Raw genomic sequence first — 20,360 nt, 5'->3', positions numbered from 1 at the left:
TTTATAGACCGCCCCCTCTCCCCGAAGGGACTCGGGGCGGTGTACAGGCACCACATTAAAAACCATATACAAAGAATAAATACATTTAAAATCAAATTAAACCTTAAAGCTGTACAGGATGGTAAAAATTAAAAATCAACTTAAAACCAACCCTTAAAAATTTAAAAGTGCAGAATTGTTAGGCCAGGCCAGCTAAACTAAACAGGTGGGTTTTAAGCTTCTTACGGAAGGAGCGGAGATCGGTAGTTGTTCTGATGTCAGGGGGGAGGTCATTCCAGAGGGTCGGACCCATCACAGAGAAGGCCCTACTCCTGGGCGTCACCCGCTGGCACTGCCTTGTGGACGGCACCCGGAGGAGTCCCTCTCTGTGAGAGCGGATCGGCCAAAGGGATGTATGGGGCAGGATACGATCCCGCAAGTACCTAAGTCCTGTGCCATGGAGCGCTTTAAAGATGATAATCAAAACCTTGAAACACACCCGAAAAGCCACAGGTAGCCAGTGCAGCCCGCGCAGGAGAGGTGTTACGTGGGAGTACCTAGAGACTCCCACAATTGCCCGCGCGGCCGCATTCTGAACCAGCTGCAGTCTTCGGGCGCATCTCAAGGGGAGCCCCATGTAGAGAGCATTACAGTAGTCCAGCCGGGACGTCACAAGCGCATGGGTGACTGTGCGGAGGGCGTTCCGGTCCAATAGGGGATGCAATTGGCGCACCAGGCGAACCTGGTGAAACGCCCCCCTTGCCACGGCCATCACATGGTCATCCTACGGGGAACTCGGAAGTTCGGGAATGGTGACTTCCGGTTTGTCCATAGGGGTGGTTTTTCGTCCTCCCGAGGCTTCAAGGAAGCCTTTGGAGGGTGAAAAATGGCCTCAAAAGAAGGCTGAAGTCAGCTGGCCAGCACATGAATGCACACTGGCCAACTGACAGGGCAGCATCTCGCATGCTCTAAAAAATGGTTCTGCGTGCCATCTGTGGCACTCGTGCCATAGCTTTGCCATCACGGGTATAGAGTTTCCTGCCTAAGCAGATTAGATTAGAAGACCTCCAAAGTCCCTCCCAACTCTGTTATAGTGTTAAATTAGAGAAATAACATAAGACCTATCACCCCTCAGGTAAATAAATTGACCTTGACCAATTTGCCTCACTCTCCAACCAACTCTGATTCTTAAATTCTCTTCCCCAAGTGCCAAACACCTGTGCTTTAAAAAATTGCATTGATTCATTCTTTTCTTCCTAACGTTGGCTGCAAACAACCTGACAAAATTGAAAATTTTGAAGATTATGCAAAAAAAATCACATAAAACCTTTTCCTAGAGCCCAATTTCATATCTCTAGGTATGCTGATATCACTGCCTACCTGCACCTGTATGTGCAGTCTTCCATTCTTTTTATCTCCCACTTTTGGAGATGATTTAGGGGTTTTTCTCTCTCAATAAAACTGGACACTAGAAGTGTTACATAAATGAGATGCTGGGTGAGATGCACCAATTGCTTTCTCCTACTGTGAAGAAGATCTATAAACATATGCATGTTTATGTTGTGCAGAGAGCAGGTTATAGTGAACAGGGATTCTCTTACCTCTTTCCCAAGTACCCCTGAAACTAGCATTTTGCTCATGGTCTCCTATTGGAAGTAGGCAATTACAGGGACGGAGGATGAATGTTTTCTTTTTAAAAAGGCAGAAATCTCTTGGTTACCTCATATTAAAACTGAAGACCAGCATTTGAAACCCAGAAAATTTGCTGGATCACCAGAAAGGAAATGAATGATTCTGTGAAAGGGGAGAAGTGAATATGCATTGTATTGAAGGGGTAAATAAAGATTATTAAAACCCTGGGCTTATGAAGTAAAACCGGTTCCTGTTTTAACATAATTGCGAATCCTGAATCCAAGGAGTTGATTCCTCAAACTCACAGCAGAGATCCTACTAACAGTAATGCAGGTCCCATAATCAAGCTGCTGGTGAATCTTCTATCCATAAGGACAGTGGTGGGATTCAAATAATGTCATAACTGGTTCTCTGCCCTAATGATTTCTTCCAACAGCCAGTTCACCAAATTGCTCAGAAAGTTAACAACTGGTTCTCCCGAACTGGTGCAAACTGGCTGAATCCCACCACTGTGTAAGGAGATTCTAAGGGGAGATGTCCCACCTCCTGCCTAGGCTATCCAATAAGGAAAAAAAAATATCCAACCTCTTGAATAGACAAGAACAACTTTACTATTAGCAATAGAAAAGCAATAAGCATACAGATATACAGACAGTATCAAATAGGCACAGGACTAATTTATATAAAAATAAGGTACTGAGCTCAATGGGGTGATTTTTCATATGCCCCACAAAGGAGATTGTTCAGAGCCAACAGTTCCTACTCCATAGAGTACATATACTAAGCAATTGCCATCAATATGCAGCACATCAAAGGCACAGAGCATATTTAAACAATCTAACTCTCCCTCCTACCTCGTAAAATGCCCAAAGAGTTATGTCTGCAAAAATCTCATGCAGCAGTCCTCCCCCTATCTTCTGGGCTGTTTAATTCCCCCCTCCCCCCATTAATCAGTGGAACAGCTTGCCTTCAGAAGTTGTGAGTGCTCCATCACTGGGAGTTTTTAAAAAGAGATTTGTCCGGACGGTATAGGGACTCCTGGTTGAGCAGGGAGTTGGACTAGAAGACCTCCATGGTCCCTTCCAACTCTGTTTTTCTTAAATTTCTTCCTGCCTGGCCCATCTGAATCCTATCTGCTCTTTCTCTTGGTCCTCCAAGCTTCTATCCTCCCACAACTGATTGATTTGCTGTGCAGTTTCCCCCACCAGTGAAATAGTCAGCTGTCTCTGTCTATCTGCATTACCCAAGTGGATACTGTACTTGTGAATCTTTGCACCTTTGACATCTCTCTACCCTTGTTGGTTGCATGAGCGGAAACCTGCTAGACAAAAAACTACAGGGAGAGAAGTCTTGCTTCCTCTCTCCTTTAACTCTTATCTACTTGTGGATGGTTTTTTTTTTCTCACCTTGAGAAAAACGTAAGATATGGCTCATATTCCCTTTAGCTGTTTATGTTACCTTTTTCCTTAACTAATATTCTGTTTCTTTCTTTTTCTATCCTTGATTCACCCATTTTTGTGAATTAAGGATAAATTTCTATGTGCATCCAAGCTTTTGTTTTTCCCCTAATCCTTCTGAATTTTGTTTCTATCTCTCCATTCTTTGGGACAACCCCTCATTTCCTTCTAAACATCTCCCGTGTTGACTTCCTGATTCAAAGCTATCCAATGAGAAGCCTTTTACTGTTTCTCTTAATCTCTGTTTATTTCAGCATCTCCAAGGATGATAATTCCTCTACATCTGATTCCTTCCAGTTCTAGGCCTGCATAAACAGAACCAAAACACCCATATTAATTTCCTTACTTGTCCTGGCAAACTCTTGCCACTTTACACCAATTTTAACCCCTCTGCCTATTTTTCAATTGTGCTATATTATCCAATACTACCATTTATTTATGTATTGGTCTCGTTTACCTGCAAAAATATATTTACCTTGGTTCTGGGCACTACCAAGAATCCCCAAAAGATTTACAACATACAGATATGCATAGAAAACTAAATGAAGTAGCAAAAGTTAAAATAAAAAGAAGGAATAGTGTTTTAACAAATCTAGAGCCTCCAGTCATAACACAATGTTTAAATATCAGGTAAATGGTATTATTTTCACTGCCCTCTGCTTATTTTTACTGTTTACATACTGCGTTTGCTATATTGACAAACGTCCGTCAGTTTAACACAGCCACACCTGGAAGAAATTAACACTTTTGTGTGTGTATAAAATACCTGTCCAAATGAAAGACTGTACAATGTAATATTTTTATTAGGATAGTGATTAGATCTGGACTATTTATGGACCATAGCTGAGCACACACATTTCAAAAATAATTAAACTTGAATTTGCTTCAAGACTGATTCTTTAATGCAGGTTTGCGGAAGTTTTCTATGTCATCGATGGTCTCTGGCAAGGTGCTTCCTTTGGTCTCAGGCAAAAGCAGCACTGTTCCAACAGCTATTAACCCTATGACAGCTGCAAATAAAACATAACAAAAAAACATCAGAAACCAAATTATGACATATTGTCAAGATGGACACACAATCATTTTATTTTGGATGTTTTATTTCGGCTGCATCAAAATTATCTGTACAGGTAGTCCTCAACTTACAACAGTTCATTTAGTAACTGTTCAAAGTTGCCACGTGTCAGACTTTTCTTTAGATGCACAATAATACATGAAGTAATATATACAATACCAAGAGCGGTTCTTCCAACGTGGTAGAGACAAAAGATTGGTTTCAATTCTCAGAGCTTAGCACAGCTAAGCCACGCCCAGGCTCCTTACTGTCTCAGCTCCCATTGGCTGACCTTGTTACCATGTCTCTGCCAGTCATATCTTCTCTGACACAATGGCACTGAAAAAGTGACTTGTGACCATTTTTCACAGTTACAACCATTGCAGCAAGCCCAAGGTCATGTGATTTACATCTGAATGCTTGACAACTGACTCACATGTATGATAGTTGCAGTATCCTGGAGTCATGTGATCCCCTTTTGCGAACTCCTAACAAGCAAAGTCAATGGGGAAGCCAGATTCACTTAACAACTATGTTACCAATTTAATAACTGCAGTGATTCACTTAACAAACAAGAAAAGTCGTAAAATGGGACAAAACGCACTTAACACATTTCTCACTTAGCAACATACATAAATTCTGGGCTCAATTGTGGTCTTACGTTGAGGATTACCTGTCTTAAAAATTGGGATGCTTAACTTTTATCATGCCATGGGTCCCTTTGAAAGTCTAGTCACTTAGATTGAACGTCTGGTATTTCTTTTTTCACATACAGTTCTAATTTTGTGTTGAATGATCCTAAGAATTATTTCACTAGCATGTGAAATTAAGGATATCGTATGATTGTATGCACACACTATTAAGTCTTTTTTGGTAGTGGAATGTAGATTGACCTCTTCCAGGCTATTGGCCAATATGTTGCTCTCCAGATTTCCTGCATAGATTGGTTAGAACTTTTACTGATTTCATCTTCTGTTACTTGCCATATTTCATATATCACTTCCTAGAGCTTTCTGAATTGGTAGTGACCAGAATGCTGATCCCTAAGTTCATCTTCTAGAACTAGATATTTTTGTAAATAGGGAACATCTTTTAAGGGATCTTGGATATTGATATGTATACTGTACAGTGCTTCATATACTCCTTCCCTTTGTTTGATTGCATTTGAATTGCTTATATTACAATATGTCAGGAGTGTCAAACATAAGGCCAGTGGGGTGCTTAAATCTGGCCCGCGGGGCCGGCCTGGTGCATCTGGCAGCCAAAATGGGGCACAGGAGGCCCATGCACAGTCCCCCGATGCCCCGTTTTCAACCTAGACAGCCTCCTGTAGCACTCTGCTGGCCAAAATGGGGCATGTTTTGGCTGGCAAAGTGCTGCAGGAGACCATCCAGGCCGAAAACAGGGCATGCGGGGAGGGGGGAGAGACAGTGAACGCTTACTGCAATACCCTGCCAGCCAAAACACACTCTATTTTGGCCAGCAGAGTGCTGCATGAGGCTGTCCAAGTCAAAAATGGGGTGCGTGGGGTCCGCACATGCCTGCCCTCCATTCCTCATTTTGGCCAGCAGAGTGCTGCAGGAGGCATCTGTCCCATCTCCCACCACCTCCCCAGTCAGCCCATCAAGGAGAACTACAATGCTGATCTGGCCCTTGAAGAAATCCAGTTTGACATCCCGGCAATATGTCCTTTGGAGTAATTCATTCAATTCAAGGTCGGAACTATCTTTTTTCATGTCTGTTTCCATCCTTCTTCCATTCCATCCTGACTTGGTAATGATCAGAATACTGATCTAATATCACATTCTGGTACTTGAGGTTCTTGTAAGTAAGTAATATCTTCTAAGTTACCATGGATATTGGCATCTGTACCTGGGATGTTAATTAACAGCTCTCTGATGTAAGTTTATTAAGTTCCTTTCTGAGTCCCAAATATGTTTTTTTTTCCCAAGAGGCAACGGGACTTTCTGGTTTTTCTTTGAAGATATTTCACTTTTCATCCAAGAAGCTTCTTCGGTTTGGAAAACATCTTCAAAGAAAAACCAGAAAGTCCAACTGCCTCTTGAAAAAAAGTACACTTGGGACAACCATGACCAGGATCAGGGTGAAATTCAGCAGGTTCTGACACAGGTTCTGAAGTACCGTATTTATTCGAGTATAACGTGCACACGTGTATAACGCGCACCCCCTAATTTTCGATTAAAAATCGGTATAAAAGTTTGTTTCACACCAAGCATTGTAATAGTAATGACTATTGCCGCCGGCGGGGCGGGAAGGGGGCAGAGGCGCGCCAGCTTTTGCTCTAGTCAAGACAAAATAAGACCAAACTCGCGGGAGGCATTGTAATGAGTAGGCGATTGCTGTATAGAGAAGAGGAAGAGCAGGCTAAGTGTTCGGCGGCAGCAGCAGCGGCAATAGTTGCAACTCAGCTGCCTGCCACCTTTCCCCTCCTTTGTCTCCCAGCCAGGGCGGCCCGCCGCCGAGTTGCGACTATTGCCGCCACTGCTGCCGCCGAACGCTGGCAACAGGCGCACACACGTGCGGGGCTCGGCTGAAAGATGCATCCCGGAGCCGCCTCCGCCATCCGCCGGAGCGCCGCCTCATCTCTCCCAGGCGCCGCCTTTGACAACGCCTCGATGGCTGTCCACCAGGTGGACGAAGCTCCCCCCACTTCTTTTGGTGCCTTTTCGGGCTTTTCCTTTCCGCCTCCTTGCAAGGCTCTCCTCGGCATCAGGGCTGCCTTTTTCATCGCGACGAGCCCCGCTGCTTTCTGGGGGGTGAGGGGAGCTGTTGCCTTCCTTACTCCGAGGAAGCCTGCAGAGCCTCGCAAGGATCTCTTTCGGCTTCGCTTCTATGCTGGACCTTCTGTAGGTAGAACAAGCGATGATTCCTTGGTTTAAATGGTGGCAGCAGCGGCAGCAATAGTCGCAACTCGGCGGCGGGCCGCCCCGGCTGGGAGACAAAGGAGGGGAAAGGCGGCAGGCAGCTGAGTTGCGACTATTGAGCACGGCGCAGCGCTGCCTGAGGCCGGGATCGAGGCTGCAGTCCGGAAATTTACAATTTACAACTCGCCACTGCCACCCCACCCCAGCTCTCGTTTATAACGCGCACCCATACTTTGATTTCTTTTTTTGGTACAAAATTTTGCGCGTTATACTCAAATAAATACGGTACTGATAGGGGATATTTTAAGTAGTTCAGAGAACCTGAAAATACCACCTCTGGCTGGCCCCAGAGTGGGGTGGAATGGGGATTTCTCAATATCCTTCCCCTGCCATGCCCACCAAGCCATTGGTAGTAAAAAAAATTGAATTTCACCACTGACCAGGATGACTGAGAATCTCATTAGATTTTCCTTTCTGAGATTTCTCTCTTACTTGGCTTTGGTTTCTCTTCTTTTCTTGGCAATTATCATATCTTTTTTATTGAGTTTATTTTCTTCTCTTTCCTCATTTTTGGCAGTCTCTTAATGACTTCTTTAAGTTCATTCCACAATTCTTTTGGTTTTCTACTAATGAATTCAGGAGTTCAAAATGACTCCTGATGTTCTCCTTGAAAATGGTTGGTATATGTTCAAGATCATATCATGGAAACTGACTGCTTTTCTTCTTCTTTAGCTTAACTTGAAATTTACACAGGAGCAGTTTGTGATCTGTTCCACAGTCAGCACCTGGCCAAATCTTGATACCATAAATGAACTCATCCATTTCCTTTTAGTTAATCTGATTTATATATACTTCATCTGGTAGTGTCCACGAAGAAGACCTTCTGATTATTTGAAGACCGTGTTAGCTGTTTCTTTGGAGTGACAGAAATTGATAAAATGGTCTTCTGCTTCATTTTGGTTTCCTAAACCATGTAATCAAAATATATTTTCCTCTTTTGTGTTTCCAACTTTGGCATTCCAATCTGAAGTCACAAACAGTGCATCTTGTCTGCCAATTTGGCCAATTTGTTGTATGATACAGATCTACATAAATCTAAGTCCACTTAAGTTCAGTTGGACTGAATCCCTGGATGAATACAAAAGTGCATGATTGAGCATTAATGAACTGTAGCTGCCACAGATAGAATATCACTTACAGAAGACTACAAGAGGTAGTTCATGCCAGATCTCTGCCAATCTGTAGACTATAAATGGGGATATGATTCCACCAAAATCGCACATGGAAGAACATACCATCAAGCCAAGGTTTCTGAAAGAAAGACGGACAGACAGAAAGATCAGATTCAATGCTATACATACAGACATACAGACATATTAATAAAATAAATGAATAAATGAGAATTTGCCTCATTAGAAAGCCAAGAACCAAACCTTAATATCATTTTCATTCCCTAGAATACCTCTGACCTCCAGATAAGCCTAAGAGTTTGGTGGGTGGTTGCAACCCTGTCATTTGTCTGAAAAGACACTGAGCCCTTCAGATTCCTCTTTGTAAAGGGATCAGAAGAGGGTATCGATGGATTAAAGAGAAATGACTACAAGTTGAACAAATGCAGATTCTTCCCCACTGAATGTATATGTCCTGCAGTGGTGGGTTCCGGATCCCGATGCAACCAGTATGGTGCAATGGAGCCCGGCGTCCACCACATGAACACGTGCAGCGCACACATGCATACTTACCGTCTGCGATGCTCCGCAATGCCCCAGCTGCTCAGAGGAGCATCGCGCAGGCGCTGTACACTCCGTGCTCATGCGTGGAAGCACAGAAGAGCTCAAATACAGGTAAGGATGGTGGGCTGGTGGGCCCTCCGGAGCACCATACTGGAACGGTACCCGGTGCTTCCGGCAGGCACCGGTACATTCGTACCGGGGCGTACCGGTCGTAACCCACCACTGATATCCTGCAAAAGGACTGGGGGAGATCTGATTTTAAGATCACCCGATTCTCTGAATAATGAGAAGTCGACCGCAGAGGTAGGTTCATGAGGCATTATTTTTAAAAATTACAACTTTACCAATATTTTCCTTTTTTCCTTCTTTAGAGAAAAGTAAAGAGGTTCACATTTAAAGGAACTGAAAGTGGGGAAAAGGAAAACTAACACATTTGATTATTGCACGTCTTAGTTGCTTAACTCTTAAAGGCCTGAAGTTCAATTCCTGTTTATAGTCCTGAAATAAGGCCTTTCACAGCTCCATGACAAGCTATTTCTATGTGATCCCTTCCATGCTGGAAACAGCTGTCACTGATTGAGTCTATCTAGTGCATAAAAGTTAAAAACCCTTTTTGATTTATTTTTTACAAGAAATTAATGTTGTTCCTGACAGAATGGAAAGAAATATTACTAAAAATGAGCTATCAGAGAAAGCAAAAGGGAGAGACCACTCTAACTTGAGGTTTATGCTGATTTGTTTTTTTAATAGAAACATCCAGGACAACTACAGACCTCATGTCCTAGGCTTATTTACAAATATGGATACAAAGCAAGGAGGAACAGATTCATGAAGAAGACAGTCAGCTGATGTGCTTCAGCTTCTCCAAGCCATCCCATCGACTGACTGTTATACTCCCTTCTACGGCATTCCAGTTCAAAACTGCCACTATTTCTAGCTGCCACCTTGTTTATTTCCCTCTTGGTGAGACCAAGGTTCCTCCCTTAGATGTGCTGAAGGCCACCATCTCATCCCCTGTATTGAGCAAAGATTCCCTCAGTTGGCTTTTAAGCATGGAAAAAGATGCCATTGGCCTTGTCCTGCCTCATCTCCAAAGTTTCTCCACTTTGGCTTGCCATGCTAATTCTATTTCTGATGTTAATTCAGAGGGATAGTGCCTCAAAATTGGTGATAGTTGAGTAATCAAAGATACAGAGTTTCTACATTAAGACATTCTTTGAAGCAGCACCTACCTAAGAAATGTTGGGTACAATTCAGCATTGACAAAGCAGACCATTTCAAAAGCCATAGTAATTCCTAACCTGCCAAAGGAACCTGCAATAATCTTTAACCAATGCATATCTGAAAAGAAAGCATATGTACACAGTTTACCCAAAAGAATTTATTGCACAAAGATGATTAATACCGGTGATATAATAGGTAGTCCTCATTTTGCAACCACAACAGGAATTGGGACAACTGGGAAGTGGTCGCTCAGTGAAAAATCACACCACCACAATTGTGCTCAAAATTGTTTTACTTCAGCTTTCCTTTGTTTTACTGCATCAGAAGGATACAGCTCTAAATAGCCAGATGAAGCTAAATGGTGGGGTAGGTTCCTGGAACTCAATTCACAAGGAAGCTGGATAAATCTTATAATCCTTTTACCCAATTCTCCCACCCTTTGAAATGCTCACCTGGCACTGGAACAATTAGCAAGAAGAGAATTAATGTTTGTATTTACATTCATTGGACAGGAAGGATTACAAGAGAGTATGCAAGCAAGCAATGGGATATATAAAGGAATGGGACCTACAGTTGAAAGCAGAGAGCTTAGGAGGCAAACAAAAGACTTTAGCATGCAAGTGATTAGAGGCTTATCAGTTTCAGGCAGCAGTGCAAGCCATAGAAGAATTCTAATCAATTAAGGTCACAGGTGAGCTTGTTAATTTGCCTGAGCATTTTGGGGAGATTCACTCCACTGTAGAAAAAAGCAGCTCAGGAAGAGATAGCTTGTTTAGGCAATCTCTCTACTCTGGAGGTGAGGTGGAGAAAAACATATGACATATATGTGGGCATTGGTAGCAAAGTTCCTTTTTTCAGCACCATAATAAATGCAGATGGTCACTGTCCAAGGCAGTCACTAAGTAAGGACTACCTGTGCAATTTCCCAGAGAACTAGTGGTAAAGATAAGTCCCCCTAAGCAGGGATGTCAAACTCGATTTCATTGAGGGCTGCATCAGGGTTGTGTTTGACCTCCAGGTGGGCTAGGAGGGGGTGTGATCGGAGAAGGAATGGTGGAGGTGGCCAAGGTGGGGGTGGCCAGCTTGACGTCACTTGTGTTGGGGGCACCTTTGGTGGCCAAGTGCTAAGGCAGGACTTCCCTTAGACCCTCCCTTACTCTCATTATAATCTCCTTCCTTCCTTCCTTCCTTCCTCCTTCCTTCTTTCCTTCTCTTCTTTTTACTTCCTTGTTCATTCTCCTTTCTTTTTCCTTCCACTAGTTTAGTGCAATTAGTGAGAAAGGGATGTTCTCAACTTTTGGTTCTGTAAACAAGGGAAACAAAAGTCTGTTATCTGTTCATAACTAGAAGTGTCTTGAGTTTTGGAGAGATGATGCCCCTTAGAATCCTCCACTGTTGGGAGAATTACAGCAAATTGGATGGAAGGGGATTTAGGCAGGAATTAGAAAAGATACCCTTAGGACATATTAATAACACATAAGCAATAAATATAGTAGTGAAAGAATAAATGGCTTGTTTCTAATCATGTCCTTTATACATGTCACTATCCATCTCTGCATTCAACTACTTAGAAAATCCATTTAAATATGCCATTGTTAATTATTTAATGATATATGTAATATGCCTGTTTAAAATAAATTTCAAAAATCTATTTGATATTCTTTTGCACTGAAGGTAAGTGTGAAATCCACCAGATAGCTTCATTCTGACCACTATATTAGCTTTGGTGAAGTGGTTCAGTCCATTTATATCAGAGTTCAGAAAACTTGAATCCCTCAAACATCTTTATTCATCATCGTGATGACTAAGATCACCATCATTTTTATCCATATTGTGCATAGCTTGTTTTTTCTCTTTATCAAGTGACCCTCAAACGTCTTGGGTTTGCTCCTCTTGATGCCCCTGCAGAAAGGCTGCCTGTGGCCATCATTTTGCTAAAGTAAATTCTTGCAGCATTTTCCTCAGGCTGCCTTTGGTCAGGGCAATTATAAAAGATGGACAGATATTATGTACTTACCATCTGGACTGAAAGCTGTAACAAGGCAAGCAATTCCGGCCACCAGATTAGAAACTGCCCAGGGATAACGACGGCCCACCCGCTCTATGGTAATGATGAGGATGAAAGCAGCTGGAAATTCAATAAGGGTGGCATAGAAAAAATCCAGGTAAACATTTCCACCAGCAACTCCTATGTGCATAATAAGTCCTTGGTACATTATGGCACTTGTGAACCTAGGAAAAGAGGAGGAACAACCGTTAATTGGGGCTAGATTTATTGCCTAGCAATAGCACTTAGATTTATATACTGCTTCACAGTGCTTTATAAAAGTCTCTCTAAGCAGTTTATAGAACCACAAGCCTTGAAAAAAATCAGTGCTCCAGATTTGACATGTCAATCCCACATTATATTACCAATATAAGCAAGCTGGTTTATGATCAAGTTTTGTTAGTACGGTAGAAGCTTTTTTGTCTTCTGCGATGTTTACTGTTAAGAAGAGTTTGGTTCTACAAACTGTAATGTTTTCAGGGCGATACAATTCCAATGTATTCAGAACACTCAGTATGGAAAAAAAAGAACTGTCTGGAGCAAGGTTTAATGTTATAGAATGATGATGATGATGATGATGATGATGATGATGATGATGATGATGATGATATCTATTCAATCATGTTCAACACTTGGGCGATTCTATGAGCCAGTCAGTGTCTTCACATCTTCCAATCTTGCACTACTTCTTTTAGTTTTTGTATGTTGTAATTGGTGTCAGTTTTGATGGTATCCAGACACTGTGTTCTTTTGTGGCTTTGGTTTTTTATTTACCACTAATAATGTTCTAAGAATATGGACCCAATTTTTTAATGAGCAGAGGACTCTGAGCTTCAAGCAAAATATGAACTCTAACCAAGGGTTTACCTAACTCTCAGTTATACAAAAAATTGTAAATGTAACATATTAGGGTTATGTTGTGTACCAATAGAGCCAACATAGGTGGCATAGCTAAAGTAAACAAGGATTCAAAGAAATGCATGAAATAAATGGCCTCTTACCAGTTATACATCAAAATTAATGTGTATTTCCTCATCTGTGGTGTCCTCACAAGGTCCAGCAGTGAAGGGCTAAGCTTTGTGTCTTCTACCTGTTCTTCTTCAAGATTAATATTCTATAAGGTAACAATTGCAAAATAAATAAAAAGACAAGGAAGATAAATACATACATATCCATCACATTGTTTTTGTTCAGGATAAACGTTATGCTGAAAACAGAAATTGAGTAAGAAATGTAAGGCATGAGATAAGAAAAAGTTAACCTAAAAGAAAAAAGTTAAAGCTAATTAACATCAAGCCCAACATCTTCTCTCTTTGAGGATTACATTCATTCCAGTTAATCCTGCAAAATTGCAGGTGACCAGGCAATCAAAGTCCTTTTCTAGCATGTATCTAATGCATCACATGTAAAAGGGATAGAGCTTTCACACCCACCATTTTGACGTTAATCACAGCCTCTGCAGATGCACCTGACTCTTCATTTATATATTCATTTTGCAAATGTAACCCTCTTTCATTCTTTTTCTATGACCAACTCTACATTCATTCAAACTTTTCACTCACTTTCCTTCTCGATCTACATTCATTCATACTTTTACATCCTTGACCCTATAGCTTTTTCTCTTGCTGTACATATCTTTTAAATATCTCATCATGAGATTTTGTTTTCACATTGATAAAAAGTCTTATGGTCTGTTGTAAGACTATCAATAGATGCAAACACAAAGCCGCCTCCCTTTTACTCCAAAAACATGAGAAAATGACCCAGAACATTGCTGCTTATATTGCCTGAGTATAATTTTCCTATTTGAAAATAGAGTACAGGCTGGAATTCATGTGTTGTAACCTCACTTTGCATCTAATTAATATCATCAATCAGAACTTTGAGACCTTTGTTCTTTAGATTAATCATTTCCATTTTGGATAATTACAAGAGCTGTCTGATGCCAACTCCTACTATAGTCAACTTAGTTTTATCTTTTTTGCTGACATACTTTTATATCTGTTCCATCAGATGACCATCTCCCTTTTCTGATGTCTGATGTTGTTCTTTACCTTTGCTTTTAATTTCATATGCTGCTCAGAGAAGTCAAGAAGTTGGAGGGCTTTAGAAATGGAAATAAGTACATAAATACTAAACTCCCACTTCTCTATAATATAGTGGAGAGAAACAAGCTCTTGAATGCAACTTTTTAGCATTGTTCAAAATTCATTCCTGAGAACCAAAAACATGACATTCTACCAGTATTTGCATGTCTTAAAATATTTCCATGCATTTTCCGCCTTTAGTTAATATTTTTAACAAGAAAAGTAAATTCATCTACTTGTTCTAGTTTTTTTTGTCAAGTGTGTACATTTCATTCATCTTTATACTAGTGTTTCTCAAAGTGCGGTTCAAGGATCCTTCTCAGCAGTCCACAAAATCAATATTACTTGCCAGACTATGTTGAAAAACAATTGACTGTTTATGTACCATCAAGTCACTTTCAATTCCCAGCAATCACAGATTTTTTTCCCATGATGATCTATCCCTAATTTGTTCTTTCAGGTTTCCTAATGAAAAATAATACAATATTAAAATCCCATCAAGCCCCATCATTCATGGTAGATGCATCTTTCTGGCAGTGTAAATGTGTATCCATCTGTCTGGTCAAATCCACCACTGAAAGATTCAAATCCATCTAATGAAGCAGAGGAAGAAGAAGATCAGAAAAAGATCAATAGACTGCGACAACATCCTATGACAATAGCCTACCAATAATAAGTAGGCACCTGTAGTGTTTAAGACTTACCTCAAAAAAGGCTGGTACAACTTTTCCATTTTTTTTAGCAATTTCATCCACGAGTTTCATAGCTCGGGCATTCTGTCCTTGAGTGATCAGCCACCTGGGTGACTCAGGGATGCACCTACAAAAGAACTGGAATCATTGATCTGGTCCAGAAATGCTCATGGCAAAAAACAAGCTCATAGGATGGGACCAGACATCTACCTTCTTCTACATGCATTAATTAACATAGGCTTGTTGCACTTTAAAGATATAACCAATTTATGGTGGTGTAAACTGTCATGTGATATGAACATCATTATTCCATAAAAGGAATACATCCTTAGCTATGCTTATCGGGGCAGGTTAGACAGCAGTAACATAGTTCAGAAGGAAATGGAGATGTAGGAGAAGCAAGCAGTGAAAATTACCTATTGTACCTGGTTATTCACAAATCAATTGTTGGATGCCACACAAACATTATTTTATTCTTGTAGGATGATAAGGGGTGGATGGGTTTCTGTTTATTTCTTGAGAAATAGATGACTATGACTACATGTTCTTGGCTTCCTTCACTCCTTTACTCAAAGGTGGCTTGTTTGAGGTCACAGGCAGCACAACCTTTGAAGCTGGAGTGGCCTCTTATTGGTCACACACCCTTTTGCAGCCTTTGTTGGCTTCTGGCAATAAAAATAAAGCTTTGCAGGGGAGGCTGCTGATACTAGATAATCATTCTTTAAGGCCATGGTTCTCAACCTGTGGTCTGTGGACCCCTGGGGGCCACGATGTCATCATAGGGGGTCTGCAAAGGCTTGAAGAAATATTATGATTTAAATATTGAGTTAAGTCTTGGGGGGGTCATGTTCCATGGTCATGTTCCATGGCCACAAAAAGTATTTAAAGGGTGTCTATAGTGAAGAAAAGGTTGAGAACCACTGCTTTAAGGCAATCTCAGCATACATGCCTCTCAAAAAGGAGAATGTTTTTATTACAATAAACTCATCTCGAAGTCTATCCTTCACCACTCTAGTTCTTAGGATATCTGGTGGCAACCATGATTTTGGCTAGACTGGTTTAGTAATTTGTGGGAAACAGCCACTAAATAGAAATAATTCACTTATGTGCAGAAGAGAGGAAGATGAGTTACTGGGAACCAAGCTGACTCATTTATTAGAAATAAGCAAGTAATTATGGGCCTCGTGGTGTTGTTAAATTACAACTTCCACAATCCTTCACAATTGCCATGGAGGATATGGCTGCTTGATGTTGGAATCTAATATCACCAGGAGATTCTCCATCCCTATCCTAATTCCACTAGACCCAATCTTCCCTTGTTCCATAATAGAATCTATTCCTTGGATATTATAGGCAAATGACTGACTCTGAGCAAGACGTTCTTACCAGTAGTAGAGTAAGAGGAGGAACATTGGAAGAGTAACAGCAAGTTGAAGCCACCTCCAGTTGGGAATTGCATAAGCCAAAGCATTGAGGATGAGGAGGCCAAAACCATATGCCATTTGATAGAGAATGGCCACAGTCCTCCTGTAGCTTGGGCCAACAATTTCTGTGACTGGAAAATAAAATGAGGACTTTCCATATTAATTCTTAATTGACAAATAGCTTATTTGTAGGCTTTGATTAGAAAGAATGCTTGTAAGCAAAAGAAACGGTGGAAAGCACATTTGTTTCAAACAATAAAAAACTAATAAGGGAGATCATTTTTGAAACTGGGTGAAAATGATGGAAATGATACATAGTCTACCAATATCTATGATCTCTTTGGTCTCTCAGTTGCTTTTAGTAATATTAACCATGACATCCTCCTGGAACTCTGGGTCCAACTTAGGAGGTATAGTGCTTTAATGACTCTGCTTTTTATTTGCCTGTTTATTTAAATAATTATTTAATTTGTTCCCGCCCATCTTGCCATGATTTGTAAGGGATGTCTTAAAAATTAGTGCTGTAGGTTCTGTCTTATCCCTTGGTTTTGATTCATGAGGTGCCTCCGGATTCAATTTAATGCAACATTTGGATTAAATTGGTGGACAAAATCATCCAGAGATCTGGGCAGAAAAATTCAGAAGCAGCCTAAAAAACATGTTAAACTTACAAACGAACCAACTCTGTTCACTGCGTTAAATCCACATTGTTGCAACAAGAGGTATTTGTACCCTCTTTTAGCCTTTGTTCATCTGTGGCTAATTGCAATATAAATATAACCCACCAACATCTTCCTTGTTCCATGTCCTCATGCAGCTGCCATCATTTGATCCCTGGTTGTACCAAAGGTAGCTTTAACTCATATTTGGCTATTTTGGTTTTGAACGGCTGTTTTCTCCCTTTATTTCTCCAAAAACAGTTTTAATGTGAATATATTCTGGCATGCTTTACCAACTATTCTGTATCTTATGAGATCAGATTGACTCCCGGGAGCTAGGACCCAATCTCTTATTGGCCACTTCAGGCTGGTATGAGCACACACCCTCACTTATGATTTCTGGGAACTGTTATCTAGGGACATTCTTGTTTGGACACTAGAAAACTTTCAAGTTTGTTTTAATGAGTTGTCCATCTATGCCTGCCAAGTCTCCAAGAAAAAACTAGTCTAGTCATCCCACCTCCTCATGATTGATGTATGTTTTTCGCCCAGGTGATAATGTTTGGCAGGAGAGGAAAAGAGGGAAACAAGCCTGGGGAAATCCACCATTCCTTATTCCTAATGTGTCCTGTAGACATTCAATAGGAACAACACTGATTTTTGGCATTGGGACTGTGGCAGGAACAGAAGCTTCCATGCTGTTAGATCACCATGGATAAATTTAATTTAATCTGGTCATGAGAAGGAAGCCTATATTAATATATATTGTAGTAAAAGTATCACAAATTAATAAGGCTGCAAAAGGTTGGCAGTTTAAGACCTACGTACTACAGGGTGGTACTCCCGTTTTTGCCCCAGCTCCCGCCAACTTAGCCAACTAGCAGTTCAAAAGCATGCAAATACTTCTCGAATAGATAAATATTTCCTACTTTGATGGGAAGATAACAGAGTTCCATGTTCCTTGGCATATCGTCATGACCACGGAAGTCTTTGGAAAATGCTGGCTTCCCCAACTAAGAAACGGAGATGAGCACTGCTGCCCCTAGAATCAGACATGATTGGGCAGGGGAAATCTTTATCTTTTTTTTAATCTAATGTAAAATGATTTCTTAAAGCTTCAGAGACCATCTTTTTCCTGGAATTATTAAATGTATTCAAAATTTTAGTTTTGAGTTCCAAGAATAGGTTTGATTTATTAGAGTTAGACTTGACTCTTTATTAGAGTTAGACTTGACACTAATTTAGGAAACAGTGCTGTTAGATCACCATGGATAAATTTAATTTAATCTGGTCATGAGAAGGAAGCCTATATTAATATATATTGTAGTAAAAGTATCACAAATTAATAAGGCTGCAAAAGGTTGGCAGTTTAAGACCTACGTACTACAGGGTGGTACTCCCGTTTTTGCCCCAGCTCCCGCCAACTTAGCCAACTAGCAGTTCAAAAGCATGCAAATACTTCTCGAATAGATAAATATTTCCTACTTTGATGGGAAGATAACAGAGTTCCATGTTCCTTGGCATATCGTCATGACCACGGAAGTCTTTGGAAAATGCTGGCTTCCCCAACTAAGAAACGGAGATGAGCACTGCTGCCCCTAGAATCAGACATGATTGGGCAGGGGAAATCTTTATCTTTTTTTTAATCTAATGTAAAATGATTTCTTAAAGCTTCAGAGACCATCTTTTTCCTGGAATTATTAAATGTATTCAAAATTTTAGTTTTGAGTTCCAAGAATAGGTTTGATTTATTAGAGTTAGACTTGACTCTTTATTAGAGTTAGACTTGACACTAATTTAGGAAACAGTGCTGTTAGATCACCATGGATAAATTTAATTTAATCTGGTCATGAGAAGGAAGCCTATATTAATATATATTGTAGTAAAAGTATCACAAATTAATAAGGCTGCAAAAGGTTGGCAGTTTAAGACCTACGTACTACAGGGTGGTACTCCCGTTTTTGCCCCAGCTCCCGCCAACTTAGCCAACTAGCAGTTCAAAAGCATGCAAATACTTCTCGAATAGATAAATATTTCCTACTTTGATGGGAAGATAACAGAGTTCCATGTTCCTTGGCATATCGTCATGACCACGGAAGTCTTTGGAAAATGCTGGCTTCCCCAACTAAGAAACGGAGATGAGCACTGCTGCCCCTAGAATCAGACATGATTGGGCAGGGGAAATCTTTATCTTTTTTTTAATCTAATGTAAAATGATTTCTTAAAGCTTCAGAGACCATCTTTTTCCTGGAATTATTAAATGTATTCAAAATTTTAGTTTTGAGTTCCAAGAATAGGTTTGATTTATTAGAGTTAGACTTGACTCTTTATTAGAGTTAGACTTGACACTAATTTAGGAAACAGTGTTAAAGATTAACACTTTTTTAAAAATGTTTAAAAGAGTTAAATGGGTTCCACTAATATTTAAATTCTGTCTTCTCGCAGAATTCCAGTCTATAGGAAAGTGTCATACTTACGCAAACTGTAACCGGCCACCCAGCTGCCCTTGCTGAACAGGCCTTGGATGAAACGAAATATCACAGACCATAAGTAGTTTGGTGAGAAGGCAACAAGTACTCCAGAGATTGCAGTTACCAGGACAGAAATTAAAAGGCTTACTTTCCGTCCAAATCTGCATTAAGAAAAGCAATAGATACACATGCTCAGAAAGATGCAAGGAAAATCATATGCTGAAGCTCTACTTAAGCTGCCCTAGGGGTACAGGTTGTCCTCTACTGATGACCACAATTGAATTCCAAATTTATGTTGTTGAGTGAGAAATTTGTTAAGCGAGTTTTGAGCCACGTTATGACTTTGTTAAGTGAATCACTAGAGTTGTTAGTATCACAGTTGTTAAGTGAATTTGGCTTTCCCTTTGACTTTGCTTGCCGTAAGGTTTGAAAAGGTGATCAGATGACCCCGGGACGCTCCAACTGTCATAAACATGAGCCAATTGGAAAGCATCCAAATGTAAATCATGTGACCATGGGGCTACTGCAATGGTTGTAAGTGTGAAAAATGGTCACACGTCACTTTTTTCAGTGCTGTTGTAACTCTGAATGGTCACTAATCAAACGTAAGTCAAGGGCTACCTGTTCCGCCCTGAGTAGGAGATGGACTCAGTAAGTACCTTCCAACTGTCTCATTCTATCAAATTTGTTTAGCTCTTTCTAGGCTCAGCATTTCTGCCTCAGTTCACAGAACATTTGTTCTGCTCATATAAAATATTCTGCCCAAATAAATTAGGCTTCTGATGATTTAAAATTAATACATCCTGCTAAGATTATGACTGTCCTTCTACAACACACTGAATACCACACTTCCTAGGCCCATGCTAGATTAATGTAGTGTCCTAAACTAAAGTTTTGAGTTACTTTAAGGATTTTCTTGAACACCATGAATAAAAATAGATTATGGGGTATCCATCCCTGCCTCGGCTGAATAAACCACTAGCAGAGCAGCCTTGTCTAAACGAATAAATGTTTTC

At 40.5% G+C, this 20,360-nt stretch overlaps 1 protein-coding gene across 3 annotated transcripts in view; it reads right to left on the bottom strand.

Annotated features, from left to right (window-relative positions):
• Positions 1-3,144: 3,144 nt before the first annotated feature.
• LOC309387763 (solute carrier family 22 member 2-like) overlaps positions 3,145-20,360 on the bottom strand; it is a 31,056-nt gene continuing 13,840 nt past the window's right edge. For 2 of the 3 annotated variants that reach the window (XM_081944532.1, XM_081944531.1), the window contains exons 4-11: positions 19,351-19,505; positions 16,177-16,345; positions 14,803-14,917; positions 13,013-13,125; positions 11,982-12,196; positions 9,973-10,081; positions 8,206-8,318; positions 3,145-4,078 (exon numbers count right to left, since the gene is read on the bottom strand). In XM_081944532.1, the coding sequence (XP_081800658.1) occupies positions 3,954-4,078; positions 8,206-8,318; positions 9,973-10,081; positions 11,982-12,196; positions 13,013-13,125; positions 14,803-14,917; positions 16,177-16,345; positions 19,351-19,505 (1,114 nt within the window). In that variant the 3' untranslated portion in view covers positions 3,145-3,953. Of the gene's footprint in view, positions 4,079-8,205; positions 8,319-9,972; positions 10,082-11,150; positions 11,268-11,981; positions 12,197-13,012; positions 13,126-14,802; positions 14,918-16,176; positions 16,346-19,350; positions 19,506-20,360 lie in introns of those variants that run through there. The other variant, XM_081944533.1, reaches the window with a different exon arrangement.

This window comes from Natrix helvetica, assembly GCF_964273705.1.
Source record: "Natrix helvetica genome assembly, chromosome: 2".
NCBI classification, from domain to species: Eukaryota; Metazoa; Chordata; class Lepidosauria; order Squamata; family Natricidae; genus Natrix; species Natrix helvetica.
The sequence above is the reverse complement of the archived record's forward strand: the minus strand, read 5'-3'. Positions and strand labels throughout refer to the sequence as shown.